Source organism: Esox lucius, chromosome 10 (genome assembly GCF_011004845.1).
Source record: "Esox lucius isolate fEsoLuc1 chromosome 10, fEsoLuc1.pri, whole genome shotgun sequence".
Taxonomy (NCBI): domain Eukaryota; kingdom Metazoa; phylum Chordata; class Actinopteri; order Esociformes; family Esocidae; genus Esox; species Esox lucius.
The window spans coordinates 2,060,522-2,077,225 of record NC_047578.1 but is presented as its reverse complement, the minus strand read 5'-3'; the positions used below and the strand labels follow the sequence as shown (position 1 = coordinate 2,077,225).

The window sequence follows — 16,704 nt, the reverse complement described above, 5'->3', positions numbered from 1 at the left end:
TGTTCTGTTCTCGCGATGGACGAAGGACGCTCTCATTGGGCCAAAACGGCAGGAGCAAAGAAGGTAGTCACATGGGTCAGGTACTTGGCATTCTGGGAAACAAACAGAACACTGGCTCTGGTATGAATACCGTTTAGCGTCAACAGCGTTTACTATTGTGGGCAAAGCAAGAACCGAGGCGCAGCTGCCTTTGAAAACAAGACGTCTAACAGACTCTCGTTGTCACATCGCCCGGGGAATAGAAAAACGTTAGCTTTTGTTGACCCACGCGTTTGAGCGATTTACTGGACTTTGGGCACGCATCAGCTAGCCCAAGTGGAGTAGCCACCACTGCAACGTTTTATGTTTAACTGAACCAAGGAGTCGGACTGTTTGGACCTGCAGGGATTTGACTTCTGACCGTTTCGTATCTGAACTAATCGTAGACACCAACTTAAGACTACCGATACTTTCTGGCAATTTGTTATTGCCCTTCCACCCGCCGTGACATTTTAATCGATCGACGCTTTCAACACATTGATTTTGTGATGACAATTGATGTAAGTATGGCGTTTACATCTGACTGGACGCGACGTGAAGACGCTGTTCATAAGTCATTGACCTGGCATGTTTCCCAATTGGCGTATCCAAGATAAATACCTCGCACGCTGGATACTCATTTCTATAATGACTACACAGATTGGAAGAATTTCCCTTGGAAGCCAAAGTAAGCAATTGTCTTGTGTGCTGAAACAGAACTGTGGGTCATTAGCAAAGAAGCCACCAATATCCTATCAGCACAAACTGTCAGCACGTGTGACCCTAATAATAATTTACAGTTGACATTGTTTAAGTACGAGCCTTGTCGTTTTTACAAGGGAAACGATCGTATTCGAGTAAAGACGCCTATCGTCAAGCTGACAATCAGTTCGATTGGGAACCATCCCGAGACATCATTGTAGGACAACCATGTGGAGCGCTGGGTCGCAACCGTCCCTGCAGGTGTTCATAAAAGTCCTGAAACACGCTGCGGCCAAAGGACAGATCCAGCTGAACCGCTGGCTGCAGAGATCCTCCACCGACGACTGCGATAAATTAGACCTTCTGATATGCAACGCCTTCGACGAGAGAGGGGGCGCCGTCGGCAAGTCTGACGGAGACCTGGAGAGCATCAGTGACTCCGGAGTGTCATTCACCGGCACCGCTAACGGCGACTTCCGTAACCCGTGTTGTATTACCACCTGTTGCTTTAAGAGTGCCCTTTTGGCGTGCATTCTGACGGCTGTGTGCTTCTCCTCTGTTGCCCTGGTGCGACAGTACCTCAAGGACCTTCTGCTCTGGGTGGAGAGCCTGGACGGCGTTGCTGGAGCGTTGCTGTTCATAGTGGGGCTGATAGTAGTGTCCTTTCCGTTCGGCTGGGGGTACATTGTTCTCAACGTGGCAGCGGGGTACCTCTATGGGTTTGTGCTGGGAATGGGACTAGTCATGGTGGGGGTTTTAATAGGGACCTTTGTAGCTCACCTGGTGTGTAAGAGATTGCTGACTGACTGGGTGGTCAGCAGAGTGGGGAACTCTGAACAGCTGGGTGCCGTCATACGGGTTGTGGAGGGGGGCAGCGGACTGAAAGTTGTGGCCTTGGCGAGACTCACGCCCATACCTTTTGGACTCCAGAATGCAGTTTTTTCAGTGAGTATTGTTGGATGTTTTTCAATTCTTGCATGTTACCTTTAGTTCTTGATGCTGTCATTGTAAATGTCTTTGTCTCTGAGGGCCTGGTGGATGTGCAGGGTTTTGTTCCAGGTGTGTCTGACCAGGCCTGGAACAAACCCAATTCGGACCCAATTTAAGATATCCCAACCTTATTCTTGACAAACATGGCTGATTGCTGGCTGAAGATTAAGGACAGTTCCAGAAATAACCCAGCCCTTACCAATACATCAGCCTCACTGTTACCATGGTTACTCCATGACAGGATTCTAACAAGGCCTAGCTGAGGCCTGGTCAGAACAGTTAATTAACTCTGCGAGCGGCTATCGCATGATAGGCTGAACGGAAGACATGTAGAGCTGCACCTCGTCCGTTTATCTCTGTCTTGCCAGTGCATAGTGGCTGTCCAAAGGACAGCAAGGGCAAGTCATTTTATAGTCATTCCTGTTTGCCGGTCAGATTTAAAAACTTTCCACATATCCTCATACAGGCAAGCCTTCATACCACTTCCCCAGCAGCAATATTTGTGGCTAGTGTTTACACAAACTTTAAAGAGAGTGTGTGTGTGTCTGCTGCTTGGACTGTAATCATCGCTCACTAGGACCGCCTTACTGAGAATTCTTTGTGCCAAGGACCCTTTTTCCTCTGGTGTTCACTTTGGCTGAAACGCTAGTGACCACCATCGCCTTTGAAACACATGTTTCAATGGCATTAATGACATGTACTATCCTAACACTCTAGACCTACACCACCCTAGACCGTGTCAACACTCTAGACCTACACCACCCTAGACCGTGTCAACACTCTAGACCTACACCACCCTAGACCGTGTCAACACTCTAGACCTACACCACCCTAGACCGTTTCAACACTCTAGACCTACACCACCCTAGACCGTGTCAACACTCTAGACCTACACCACCCTAGACCGTGTCAACACTCTAGACCTACACCACCCTAGACCGTGTCAACACTCTAGACCTACACCACCCTAGACCGTGTCAACACTCTAGACCTACACCACCCTAGACCGTGTCAACACTCTAGACCTACACCACCCTAGACCGTGTCAACACTCTAGACCTACACCACCCTAGACCGTGTCAACACTCTAGACCTACACCACCCTAGACCGTGTCAACACTCTAGACTTACACCACCCTAGACCGTGTCAACACTCTAGACCTACACCACCCTAGACCGTGTCAACACTCTAGACTTACACCACCCTAGACCGTGTCAACACTCTAGACCTACACCACCCTAGACCGTGTCAACACTCTAGACCTACACCACCCTAGACCGTGTCAACACTCTAGACCTACACCACCCTAGACCGTGTCAACACTCTAGACCTACACCACCCTAGACCGTGTCAACACTCTAGACCTACACCACCCTAGACCGTGTCAACACTCTAGACCTACACCACCCTAGACCGTGTCAACACTCTAGACCTACACCACCCTAGACCGTGTCAACACTCTAGACTTACACCACCCTAGACCGTGTCAACACTCTAGACCTACACCACCCTAGACCGTGTCAACACTCTAGACCTACACCACCCTAGACCGTGTCAACACTCTAGACCTACACCACCCTAGACCGTGTCAACACTCTAGACCTACACCACCCTAGACCGTGTCAACACTCTAGACCTACACCACCCTAGACCGTGTCAACACTCTAGACCTACACCACCCTAGACCGTGTCAACACTCTAGACTTACACCACCCTAGACCGTGTCAACACTCTAGACCTACACCACCCTAGACCGTGTCAACACTCTAGACCTACACCACCCTAGACCGTGTCAACACTCTAGACTTACACCACCCTAGACCGTGTCAACACTCTAGACCTACACCACCCTAGACCGTGTCAACACTCTAGACCTACACCACCCTAGACCTACACCACCCTAGACCTACACCACCCTAGACCTACACCACGTCACCCTAGGGGTTCTATGGATTGGGGTGGCATTTGGGACAGACAAGGCCTCTCTCTCCCTCCACACCACAGACGTGCAGTTCTTCCCGCAGTGGTTAACTGAACTCACCCTTGACATCCAGGCTCTGAATAATTAATCAACCATGATTACTCACATCTATCAACGGAATCCTTTCTTTTTCTCCCCAGCCCCCTGAATTATCCCAGATGGATGGACAGGGGTGCTGGTGTGCATCTGTAATTAAGTAACCGTTGACCTTTAAATTAATATGTATGCTTGAAGTTCCCAAATTTCTAGAATTCCTTAAGTGCAGGGATCTTCGAGGTATTCAGATGTTTTCACAAGAATTTGCTGTTTTGGTTGGGTCCTACTACTACATTAAAATAAAGTGACTTTGGGTGTAATTTCAAGAAAATCACATTTGGCATGAGGTTTAAATTCAAATGGGGAATATTATTTTATATTGCCTACAATATAAACCTTCCTTTTGCCATTTATCTGTGCAAGATGTCATAAAAGGATCATATCAGGAATATGCTGGTATCAGCATGACCACTGCCTTGCCACATTGATCCTGGGTTGTGCCTCAACTGTGTAAGGAGGAATCTGCTTTATGGTACCGTTTGGTGTTGGTTAGTTTTTGTAGATGAGAAGAAGTTTCGGCGCGTCTCACAGTGTGGTTTCAAACAAAGTTGCAGTACATATGCCAGTGTTGTTAGAAGGTGGGGCAAAGTTTGTTGTTTGCATCATCCAAACTTCTTAGTTACGGTAATATTCCAAACAAACATGTCCTTTTCACCATACAGATATACATCAGAACACCTGCTACTAAGTAAGTAGCCCGACAACTGCAGTTCTTGACAAACCAGATGGACTAGTTAACAGTGATGATAATCATCTAGTTCTGATCAACAGAGATGCGCATAGACACACTGATTTTCCAGACAGCCCGTGTTGTGTGGTTGTGAGCTGGCTGGTTGAAAGGGATTTGTTGTGGTGTGTGTTGTTATATTATTTACCAAGCCTTATATGGTCCAATCGCAATAGCGCCTTACATTTCTTCCCTTCACTAAATGTTTTGGTCTAAGGTGAGTGCTGACTTGGCATCGGGTTTTTCCTATAATTGTATCACTGCAGTCTAAAAGGTGAAACTGATGCCATCTGCGTTTTACCTGAAGCTATGTAAATGTCATCCACGGCTGAAATCACTACAGTGTCAGACAGTAAGATGTGCTCATAGCACTCCCTTGATTTTATTGTACACATCTTTCTTTGTTTTTCAGTTTCCGTTTATATTCAATGGGTTTATTGGATTGTGAAACTTTTTTTAAAATTCAGGTGGCAGGTGGGGCCTTTGGCAGCGATCACAGCTTGGAGTCTTCTTAGGTATGCCTCTACCATACCTAAGAAGCCTTTGCACAACAGGATCTGGGCAGTTTCTCGCCTACTAACATTTACATTTGAGTCATTTTGGCTGACGTCCTTATCCAGAGTGACTAACAGTAGTGAGTGTATATATATTCCCAACATGGTTCCCCATGGGAGTTCATACTCTCAAGCTCTGTGAGATTGGATGGGGAGTGTCGATGAACTGTAACATTCAGGTCCCCCCACATTTTCAGTGGGGTTCAAGTCCGGGCTTTGACTGAGCCACTCAAGGATATTCACAGAATTGTCCCAAAGCCACTACAGCTTTGTCTTGGCTGTGTGCTTTGGGTTGTTCTCAAGCTGAAAAAGTATTCACTCCAGTCTAAAGTCCTGTGTGCTCTGGATTGGGTTTTCTTAACAGACCTCTCTGTATTTTGCTCCGTTCATCCTTCCCTCAGTCCTGACCAGTCTCTCAGACCCAGCTGCTGAGAAGCATCCCCATAGCCTGATGCTCCAACCACCATGCTTCCCCGCAGGAATGTTATTAGCCAGGTGATGGTACCTTGTTTTCACAAGTCATAGGGGTTGGCATTCAGGCCTAATAGTTTGATTTTATTCTTATCAAACCAAGGAATCTTTTACCTCATGGTCATGTGAGTTCTTCAGGCTGAATACTTAAGTACATGAGATATTTCAGTTCTTCATTTTCAGTGTATTGAAACTGTTTTAAAATCAAGTTGTTTTTGCTTTGCCATTATGGGATATTGTGTGATTGATGGAAAACATACGTTTAATCAATTGTAGTCTGTAAGATGACAGTCTGAAGATGGTGCAGATTCTGAATACTTCCGAAGGCCCTGTGCATATGGTCTTATGCCATTTGGAACTGAAAACACTAAGTGGACTAGTCATTAGTACAATCCTTTCAAGTCAATTCCAAATACCCAGGCCAACACTAGTCGCCTTTGTGATTGATTGGCTTACGACTAAGCCAGTTGCACTGTTGCCAAATGTAGTGTACTTCATTTAGGTAGGCCTGCAAGTAGGCTAATCGTACTGTATATTCTATGATTGTCAATAGTGTTATTAGGTGAAAACGACAGTGTTTATTCAAGTTCCCCCACAACAGTGCTGTTCATTGTCACACAGGACTGTATGTTCTCAAGCCTGGCAGAAAGCAGGTTGAAGAGGTGCTGTGTAGAATCCTGCCACTAACGTTTCAGGACTGGGTCTAAATGATAACATGACATGTCATCTGCATCTTCCCTTAACGATCGAGACCACAGCAGTATTAGGTAGTCCAGAGTGCTTTAGGTTGGAGGAGACAGAATTGCTTGTGTCTAAAGCCAGTATGATGAGATTACAAGTCAATGCAAACCGATAGCCTTACTGGCAAAAAAAGTTTAAATGGTGAGTATCTCGGGCATTCAGCAATTATGGACAGAAATTGTATTTGAAACATTAACTTAAAACATTAGCTGCAGATGTCTTCTGGTCATGTGTGCTTCTATTTATGCTAGTAGTAAGGTAAACATCTAACATATGGCCCATTTAACATGCAGAAAGAATGCTTGCAGCTTGGAGCGTTATGCTGTTCTGTGGTTTCTAGGCCTGACTGAGAATGAAAATGTGTACCATTACCCATGTACTACACTATGTTTGACCAGGGCCCATATGTTGCTATTTTGAATGAATCTACATATTTTCAGATTGTTCTGGGAGTGTGTGGTATCCAGGTCTCCATTTCCTCCTCCCCAATGACTTTTACCTGTCTGACTTGGCTTGATGTTAATTCAGTGTCATTTTGTAAATCTACTCAACATTTATGTTTTAGCTTTAGGGGCCCAAAGATGATTACCTAAAATTGTATTTATTTTAATGGACAGTACGTATGAATACACATTCTTATATATGATACATAAATATATATAAAAACCTTGAAATAAAGCAACACCAAAAACATATCACAAAGAGGAACGTTTTGCTTACATTGAAGCTCTACATTAAAGGGCACAATGCATTCAAGACTGAGTTAATTTCTGGTGCCGCTCAGCCCACGTAAGCCTGTTAGATAAAAGTCTGATCCCGGGCTCTGAGCTATCTGAGACTTTCAAATGACATTCAGATTTCCCCTGTAGAAGCTGCTCCTCAGAGGTATCTGCTAATTCTGTAATTCGGTTGACTAAGCAGATGGATTCTAATAGTCTTAACACAATATAATGAAGATCCGCACTTCAAACTAAACCTCCTTGTCCATGGTGATCTCTCTGTCTGTCATAGTCTTCACCCCCCTGAGGTAATACTTGGTGGTAGCAGGAATTACAGCTGTTGGTCTGTTGGAAAAGATCCATATGAACTTTGCACACCTAGGTTTAGTAATAGTTGACCATTTTGTACAAAACTGTTTAAGCTCTGCCAAGTTCCTTGGGAAGCGTCGATGGACAGTAATCTTCTAGTTGTACCACAAATTGTTGATTGGGTTTAGTTTGAGGCTTTGACTGGCCTATTTGTGGACATTTACATTTTTATTTCTTAGCCACTCCACTGTAGTTTTGTCTGAGCAATATGGGTCGTTGACTCGTCATGCTGAAAGTTGTAATTACTTATACGTTATCTTTCTCCTGTTGTAGAGGACAGCTTTTTCTAAGGAAGTAGGTTTGAATGAAGTGCATAATGAACAGAAACAGGCATCTGTATTGTATTCAGTTTGATTAGAATCCTGCTTCACCGCTGTGCAAAATCCAGTGTAATAAATGGACTGTGTTAGATTAGGCCCAAATCTGCTTCAGACTGTTCACTGAAGCCAAGTATAGGCAAAGACCTTGGTCAGCAAGCCTTGTTCTTAGACGTGATTGTGGCCAGAACCAACTACGCCAGGCCTCAGAACATCTTATCTATGGCATAGCTACAGACCGCTTAAAGGTGAAGTTGCTTGTGTCTCTGGTTTTCCTTCCATTTGGGGCAGAACAGAAACGAATGGTAGCTCAGATCAGGAGGTCTGTTAACTTTGACCTAGAGCCATGGTTGCCATGACACTGTAGCGATCTCATTTTCATGTTTGTGTGACGACTTGTTTTCTTGCATTCATCTTGAGCAAAAGACATTATTTTGGGAACTAATATGGAGGGGTATAAAAAGGTAAAAGCAACAATGTGACTTCAGAACAACCTAAAGACCCTTTGTTTTGATTTGTCCCTCCGAGCCAACTGAATAAGACTTATTAAAATTGAAATAATTAGTGGTTATCTTGATTTGCAACGTTTCCAAATAAAGTGGACTTTTCCCACACTGCGTTGCTCCAATACTTTCCCTTTTATCATTAAGTGACTCCATTCCCTGAGCCTGCCAGACATTTCCATAACGTGATGCTTCACAGTGGGAATTATGTTCTATGGGCAATATACAGTGTTGGATTCGTGACAAATCCAGGTATATTATTATAATTTATTTTACATAGTTCATGAGGCGTGATATATATATATATATATTTTTTTTTTTTTTTTTGTGCTTTGTATATTACTATGAAATGCACTTCAACTGGTCTGTAGACAAATTATCATCTTGTTTGGGAGCTTAGAACATGCAAAAACCAAACCTAGTAAAATAATGGTAGTATCTGATCTTCCAGACAATTTTTAGTAAGAGATACAATTTGTGTAGTCTAGAACCAGAACCTGACAAAAACAGTACTTATGAAGGAAGATGAGATGGTTTGTTGGCTAGACAGAGCAAACCTTTGGTAGTTGCTAACCTTTATCAATGTGTGTAAATAGACCCAATTTATACAACAGAATCCTACACCAGGGTGTGTGCCTGCGTGTTATAAATAAAATACAAATGTTACAAATTTAATGCCTGAAAATCTAATTTACCAACAGACACCTGTTACCTGTTACCCTTAACATTTACAAACATTTTCATGACCATTGTTTTACCATATTTCTATTTGTTTTTTACTCAAGTAGGTAAAATAAATTGCCTTCAGCAATATGTTGTTATTCGGCACAGAGGTTTTGCGATGGCTGCAATGCTTGCAGATGAGTTTGGGTTGACATAAAACTTAATTCGCGACCATGGCACTTTTCAGGCTTTTAAATCCTTAGAGCCAAAGGATCAAACTAGACTGGAAATGGTCACCACAGACTTTTGGAAACGACCCCTTTATTGCTCTGGTGTGTGGTTGTTTACAAGTAAAACCAGAGAGAACCTCTTCTGTTGCTTCACCAACGTTTGTAGCCATTTGTCTCCCCACATTTCCAGTACAGCACCCCGAAAACCACGTTGACAGTGCACTCTCGCGGCATCTCTGGTCTGGTTTCGGTGTAAGAGTTAAAGTTGGACAGAACTGGTTCAGCCCATACATACCACTTGGTTGTCATTGCTGAAAGGGGGGAAAAAAAATATGTTCTTGTGGGAGCACAGCGGCCTGTTATATTTGGTTGAGAATGAATTGTCTCCTTTAGAAGAGGTTGAATCGGAAGGGCTTGAACCTTTGTATTGTGGGTTTGTCTCTTTGAATGGTGCTGGTGGGAAACTGCTTGTGAAGACACCGTGAGGCCCTGGTGCTGCCCAGCCCTTTATTATGTCCGACCCTTAACTGGAGGCCCTGTGTTAGTTCAAGGTGTGGAGATGGGTCTCATGGAAATGTCTTTGAATATGTGGCACTTTGATCTTGTTTCTGGCCTTGTGGTCATTGGACTGAGGCCTAGCCTTGGAAGAGGGATTTCTATTTTGGGCCACACTTTGGCTGGTGGGGAAGTTATGCCACATCCTGTAGTTTGTGAGGTGCCCAGTGTAGAGGAACACAATGGCTTATCATAGATAATACTGTGTTCTCTCCATGTGCTTTTACATGGGCTTGTTGAGAGGAAGTGAGAGCCTGGACCTCAAACCTATCAAATCTGTGGAGAGCCCCTCAAATTTTCATGAAGCTAAAATTCTTCTGTAGAGAAGAGTGGAATAAAATGGCAAAATCCAGGTCGGTTAGGTTGATGGAGACATATGCAAACAGACTTACTGCTGTGATCCAAACCAAAGGTGGAAAAGGAATATACTCAAAGAATACAAATAGTGAAAGTGTAGCCTTTACCACCGCTACTCAACTGTTCCCATTCCAGGTCAGGAGCATGCTGGTTTTCTGTTCCCATTCCAGGTCAGGAGCATGCTGGTTTTCTGTTCCCATGTCAGGTCAGGAGCATGCTGGTTTTCTGTTCCCATTCCAGGTCAGGAGCATGCTGGTTTTCTGTTCCCATTCCAGGTCAGGAGCATGCTGGTTTTATGTTCCCATTCCAGGTCAGGAGCATGCTGGTTTTCTGTTCTGTTTCATCAGTAATTGCGTTCACCTGGTGAGTCAAACTGGCTTCAAGGTCCAAGGTTGAGTTTGAGAAGCCTGTACAGTGTTCCCATATATTTAGTTTCATGTTTATTATTATAATAATAAAATACATCAAGAATTGAAAATTGGTGTTTTAAAGAATTGTTCTCCTTTTATTTTTTACTTTGGTTGTCCTATACCATCTTTTTAACCACTGTAGTTTCTATGAAGACTATATGCCATTTCTACCATGTGTTCCTATTGTTCCAGTTTTAGAACCGGTCCCATGTAAGATGGCTGAAAGATTTCTCCATTCTGTTGTGTAGGGGCCAGTGTCTCCAGCCTGTCTAGTATTCCATGTCTGTGATTACAGAGCTGGGAGCAGTTGCAGTGAGTGCCTGGGATATTGTTTGTGGCCGTGAGCCTGTGGCATTATTGTGTGTTAGGTCTCTGGTGTGGCCGTTTGTCCTTGACTAAGCACATGCTGTAGCCGAGGGGAGGCTTCATTTCACTGTGCCCCTGACCAGGCACTCAGCTGGGCTCTATTTTCTGCTGAAGTAGCCAGCTCTGGAGCATTGCCTTATAGGCTATAGGTAACCAAAAACGCCACAGTCTGCATGCTTAAGCAAAAAAAAAAAAAAAACGTTATTGAGGGCAAAGTACATATTCAGGATAGAACTGTATCACATTACAGTAATATGAATCGTCCCAAATGGTACCATATTCCCTATTTAGTGCATTTATTTTGACCAGGACCATAAGCTGTTACTAACACTAGAAATAACACTATATAGGAAACAGGTTGCCAATAAGAGGCAGAAACCTTTGGTTGGAATTGAACGGTAAAGCAAAGGTAAAATGAATCTTGTGACTCCAACAGGAAAGATGTTTCCTCAGTGAAGTGTCCCTGTTCAGTCACAATGGGTTTGTGGTTTCAAAATGAAACCATGCCAGACATCAGTTAACCTTCATGTGCCCATCCGCTCTCTAAAGAAAATGCAATATGTCCCAGTTTATGTGCAGTTGAATGTACTGCTTGTCTTGATCTACAAGAATAGCTGTTGTAAGAGTTATGCTTTGTAGATCCACAGAGGTCCGTTTGGTTGTGTCTTCTGACTTTGAGCCACATAGGTGAGAGAACTGGGAGAACCGATCTATCGCTGGGATTTAGCGTTTGATTGAATATTATCTATTCTGCCTGTCAATATTACAGAAGCTGTTTGGATTCTCTGTCGTCTCAAATAGCCTCTATCCAGGTCCTACGCCACCCACAGACCATGTCCCAAACCACGCCCCCTACCACGCGCAGCTCTTTTCACCACAGACCCGGACGAGTGTTCCATTTGGGACGCGGCCAAAACAGCTGCTGAGTATCCACACAAAGCGCTTTATATCTGCTGCAGTGTTTCATTCACGGCCGGCAGAGTCTCATGAAAGGGACGTCAGAGCTCTGCGTTCAGGACGGACTCGCTGTTTACGCACTGTGGGCCGGTCCCTGAGTTCAGCCCGTTCAAGGAGAAATGCCAGAAATATCTCTACAGTGGGCCTATGTAGCAGCCTGTGGACGTGTTTGTGTCCCTCTCCCAACCCCCTTCCCGTCTCTCTGCTGGTTTCTGCTCGGCCAGGGGATAACGCTGACATAACAGACTAGACAGACGTCCAAGGAGGCTACAGTCATCGTTCATGAGATGATGGAAACGTGTTTACATCCAGGGCAGTTATACGTTAAGTAATCAAGAGATCTCGAAGCACGGTGCCAAGCTAGCTGTGATTGCGTACGTTTCCATGGAATGGCAGCCAAAATATGTTTTTATCTTGGTAATGGCACCGCTAACAATTATTATTTAGAAACCAATGTATCCCCAGGCAACAGATGTCATATTTTACATTTGGGCCTAATCGATGTGACACAGTTCGTAGAACCCAGCAGATGGGCTGCTGTCCTATGGGCCATTCTGGCTAACCTTTATCTTTCATGCCATATGGGCCGTTCTGGCTAAGTTTGAGCTTCCTCGCCTCTCCCCGATTTCTCTCAGATCACGGATGTGTCGTTACCCAACTACCTGGTGGCGTCGTCCGCGGGCCTGCTACCCACACAGCTCCTCAACTCCTATCTGGGCACCACACTGAGGAGCATGGAGGACGTCATCGCGGAGCAGAGTGTCAGCGGCTACTTTGTCTTCAGTCTGCAGGTGAGACAGGGACACGCTGTCAGTGTTTAGTGGTTCAGCATGTACTGGACAGAGGCAAAGTATGGCTTTTATTAGCAGATATTTTGACTTGAGTACGACAGATTCAAATAGTTAGCGCTTGTAATAGAGAAAGAACAGTCATATTTGCTGCCGTATGTTAGGCTAGTTCAGCCTTAGTCTGGTTACAGATCTGTCTGGGTACAAACCCTCGGCTTTCTGCATTGTGAAATTGCATTTCTTTTTGTTTTAACGTTTGAAGAAAAAAATATACTTGGATATTCATTGTTCACAATCTTTTCAAGTGAACAACGCCTGTGCGTATTGCAGAGAGTGCCAAGGAAAATCAACTGGGTGGGCGTAACCCTGCCCTGTTTGAACCGTACACAGGTGTCCAACAGCGACACAATCCACTGCTACTGATGTGTGTTGCATATTTCATAATAGCAGCGATATCTTCTGACACTTAATTATAGCAACAATATCGTCTGACAAAGGCTTCACCTGTGCTTACATTTACATCTGAGTAATTTAGCAGAACTTTTATCCAGAGTTGCTTACAATGGTATGCTCATACATTTTTTGCATTTAGCAAACGGCAAGTGCTGACATTTAAGTCTTGATGTATTGTCATCTTGTCTACTTTAATTTATAATTTCTCAAGGTGCCGTCTGTTTGCCTGCCATCTGTTGGCAGACCTGGTTGCTGTTCCCTGGTTGCTATTCCTTCTCAGCCACATGGTTTTAAATTCATCAGTCCACTGGGATTTGGTCATTTTCATGTTAACAGTTGTTAGTTTAATGTGTGCATACTTACCACTGGCTGGTTGAAGCAATTTTAGAAATGCTTCAATAGAGGCATTAGGGTTTTTTCTCTCTCAAATACACATCAGAGCAACAAAATACTTTCTCATCTGGGACATGAGTTTGTAATTACAAAACCTCTTCAGTCATTGACTATTTTTGCCCCAGTCTTCTGAACCTTTTCTAGATGAGTCTGTGGACCCAATGCTGCTTAAGGTGAAGCCCTGTGGGTTTTAGGATAACCAAGTTCCCTAACCAGGCCATACCAAGGATGACCGTTGTCTTGTCCCCTCGTTGAAATCATCAGAACGTCCAGGCCTTGGAGGCCAGTCACTCCTTGGTTCCAGCCAGTTCAGTTCCATGTGATTTCATTACACAGACGTCACAGAACTAAGCCGTGTGTTTCCGCACCTCCCCTCTCAGATCGTCATCAGTATCGGCCTGATGTTCTACGTGGTCCACCGGGCCCAGATGGAGCTCAACGCCGCCATCGCTGCTTGCCAGATGGAACTGAAGACGTCACACGTGAATGGCTCCTCCACCAGTCAGAGTGGCTTCACCTACTGCAGCAAAAGGGCGTCGGCCGGCGGGGGGATCGTTAACATCGTCTGACTGTCCTGAACCCAATTGGACGTAAGCGAGTTGGATCGAACTGGAGCCCTTCGCTGATTGGCCAGCAGTTCTGATACCTGAGGTGGACGCCTTCCTCGGTATATAGTGACTGGGGAGAACCTCCTGAATGCTAAGCATGGTAATCTGTGGGGCTTTTGTCATAGCCGAGGGACGTCAGGTGTGTGGAAGACGTCCCATGGGCAGAATAGCTTGAAAACATGCATTTCTGAATGGAAGTATGTATTTTTGTGTGCATTTCTGCTGACCGGGCTGTCGTCGTCACGGACCTAGCTAGCCACAACCTACACCGCGTAGCTCACCATAAAGACTGACACGCAAGTCTGAATGATATTGGCACAAGTGGCTGTCAAGCTAAACATGTATGTTGAATTAATTTTGTAAGTGATGTCTTGTCACCTGAAAGAGATTTTGCAGTACAGTATGTTAAAATGACTTTTTTTTTTAATGCATTTGTTTTCTTGTTCTTCTACCTTTAGAGACACTACAACTTAGTGTACGATCCAGTTTAATTCAGCTCTGTTTCAGGAGTAGTCATCAAGGACATATTGTCAACGACTTCACCAGAGCCTGTGTACTTCCATATAGGCCCTGGTTAAATCTAGTGCACTATGAGGGGAATAGGATGTCATTAGGGATGCAGGAGGCTGTCAGGCACTACAGTATGTACAGAATGTACCAACTACCACTTTCTAAGGTATTTTTTTGTTCAAACCAATGCCTCCAGATACACCTCAGTGCATATTCCAATTATTTTGTTGTTGTGTGTGTATATATATATTAATACACACACACACACACACACACACTCACCTAAAGGATTATTAGGAACACCTGTTCAATTTCTCATTAATGCAATTATCTAATCAACCAATCACATGGCAGTTGCTTCAATGCATTTAGGGGTGTGGTCCTGGTCAAGACTCTCCTGAACTCCAAACTGAATGTCAGAATGGGAAAGAAAGGTGATTTAAGCAATTTTGAGTGTGGCATGGTTGTTGGTGCCAGACAGGCTGGTCTGAGTATTTCACAATCTGCTCAGTTACTGGGATTTTCACGCACAACCATTTCTAGGGTTTACAAAGAATGGTGTGAAAAGGAAAAACATCAAGGCGAAAATGCCTTGTTGATGCTAGAGGTCAGAGGAGAACGGGCCGACTGATTCAAGCTGATAGAAGAGCAACGTTGACTGAAATAACCACTCGTTACAACCGAGGTATGCAGCAAAGCATTTGTGAAGCCACAACACGCACAACCTTGAGGCGGATGGGCTACAACAGCAGAAGACCCCCCGGGTACCACTCATCTCCACTACAAATAGGAAAAAGAGGCTACAATTTGCACAAGCTCACCAAAATTGGACAGTTGAAGACTGGAAGAATGTTGCCTGGTCTGATGAGTCTCGATTTCTGTTGAGACATTCAGATGGTAGAGTCAGAATTTGGCGTAAACAGAATGAGAACATGGATCCATCATGACTTGTTACCACTGTGCAGGCTGGTGGTGGTGGTGTAATGGTGTGGGGGATGTTTTCTTGGCATACTTTAGGCCCCTTAGTGCCAATTGGGCATCGTTTAAATGCCACAGCCTACCTGAGCATTGTTTCTGACCATGTCCATCCCTTTATGACCACCATGTACCCATCCTCTGATGGCTACTTCCAGCAGGATAATGCACCATGTCACAAAGCTCAAATCATTTCAAATTGGTTTCTTGAACATGACAATGAGTTCACTGTACTGAAATGGCCCCCACAGTCACCAGATCTCAACCCAATAGAGAATCTTTGGGATGTGGTGGAACGGGAGCTTCGTGCCCTGGATGTGCATCCCACAAATCTCCATCAACTGCAAGATGCTATCCTATCAATATGGGCCAACATTTCTAAAGAATGCTTTCAGCACCTTGTTGAATCAATGCCACGTAGAATTAAGGCAGTTCTGAAGGTGAAAGGGGGTCAAACACAGTAATAATCCTTTAGGTGAGTGTATATACACACACACTTACACACACACACACGTAATGTGCAAAGGTCTTAAGCAACCTGAGAACGTGGCTAATGATTAGAACCCTAACTTCCACAACAGAAGTACAACCCTGTTTCCAAACATTTTAGGACGATGCATAAAATGCAAATAAAAACAGAATGCAATAATGTACAAATCATTCATCCCAAAGTTTACTTGAAAATAGTGCAAAGACAACAAATGTTGAAACTGAGAAATGTTATTGTTTTTGGAAAAATACATGCCCATTTTGAATTTGATGCCAGCAACACATAAAAAAAATAAAAACATTGGGACAAGGGCATATTTACCACTGTGTTGCATCACCTCTTCTTTTAACAATACTCTGTAAGCATTTGGGAACTGAGGAGACCAATTGCTGTAGTTTTGAAAGTGAAATGTATTCCCATTCTTGCTTGATATAGGATTGCAGCTGCTCAAGTGTTCCGGGTCTCATTTGTTGTATTTATAATTTCATAATGCACCAAAAGTTTTCAATGGGTGACAGGTCTGGACTGCAGGCAGGCTAGTTTAGCACCCGGACTCTTACTATTGTAAATAGTAAAATACTGTACTATAGAGCCATGCTGATGTAATATGTGCAGAATGTGGTTTGGCATTGTCTTGGTGAAATAAGCAAGGTCTTCCCTGAAAAAGACTTTCCCTGAAAAAGACAACCTGTATATATTGTTTAGCATTGTTAGAAATCGGCCGTTTCGTATAGTGGTTGTAATAATTAGCATACCCGTT

At 44.0% G+C, this 16,704-nt stretch overlaps 1 protein-coding gene across 1 annotated transcript; it reads left to right on the top strand.

The window, feature by feature from the left end:
• Nucleotides 1-104: 104 nt before the first annotated feature.
• tmem64 (transmembrane protein 64) lies at nucleotides 105-14,773 on the top strand. Its single transcript, XM_010867703.3, has 3 exons — nucleotides 105-1,665; nucleotides 12,363-12,518; nucleotides 13,742-14,773. Exons 1-3 carry the CDS (start codon nucleotides 949-951, stop codon nucleotides 13,928-13,930), a joined length of 1,062 nt encoding a protein of 353 aa, XP_010866005.2. The 5' UTR covers nucleotides 105-948; the 3' UTR covers nucleotides 13,931-14,773.
• Nucleotides 14,774-16,704: the final 1,931 nt, after the last annotated feature.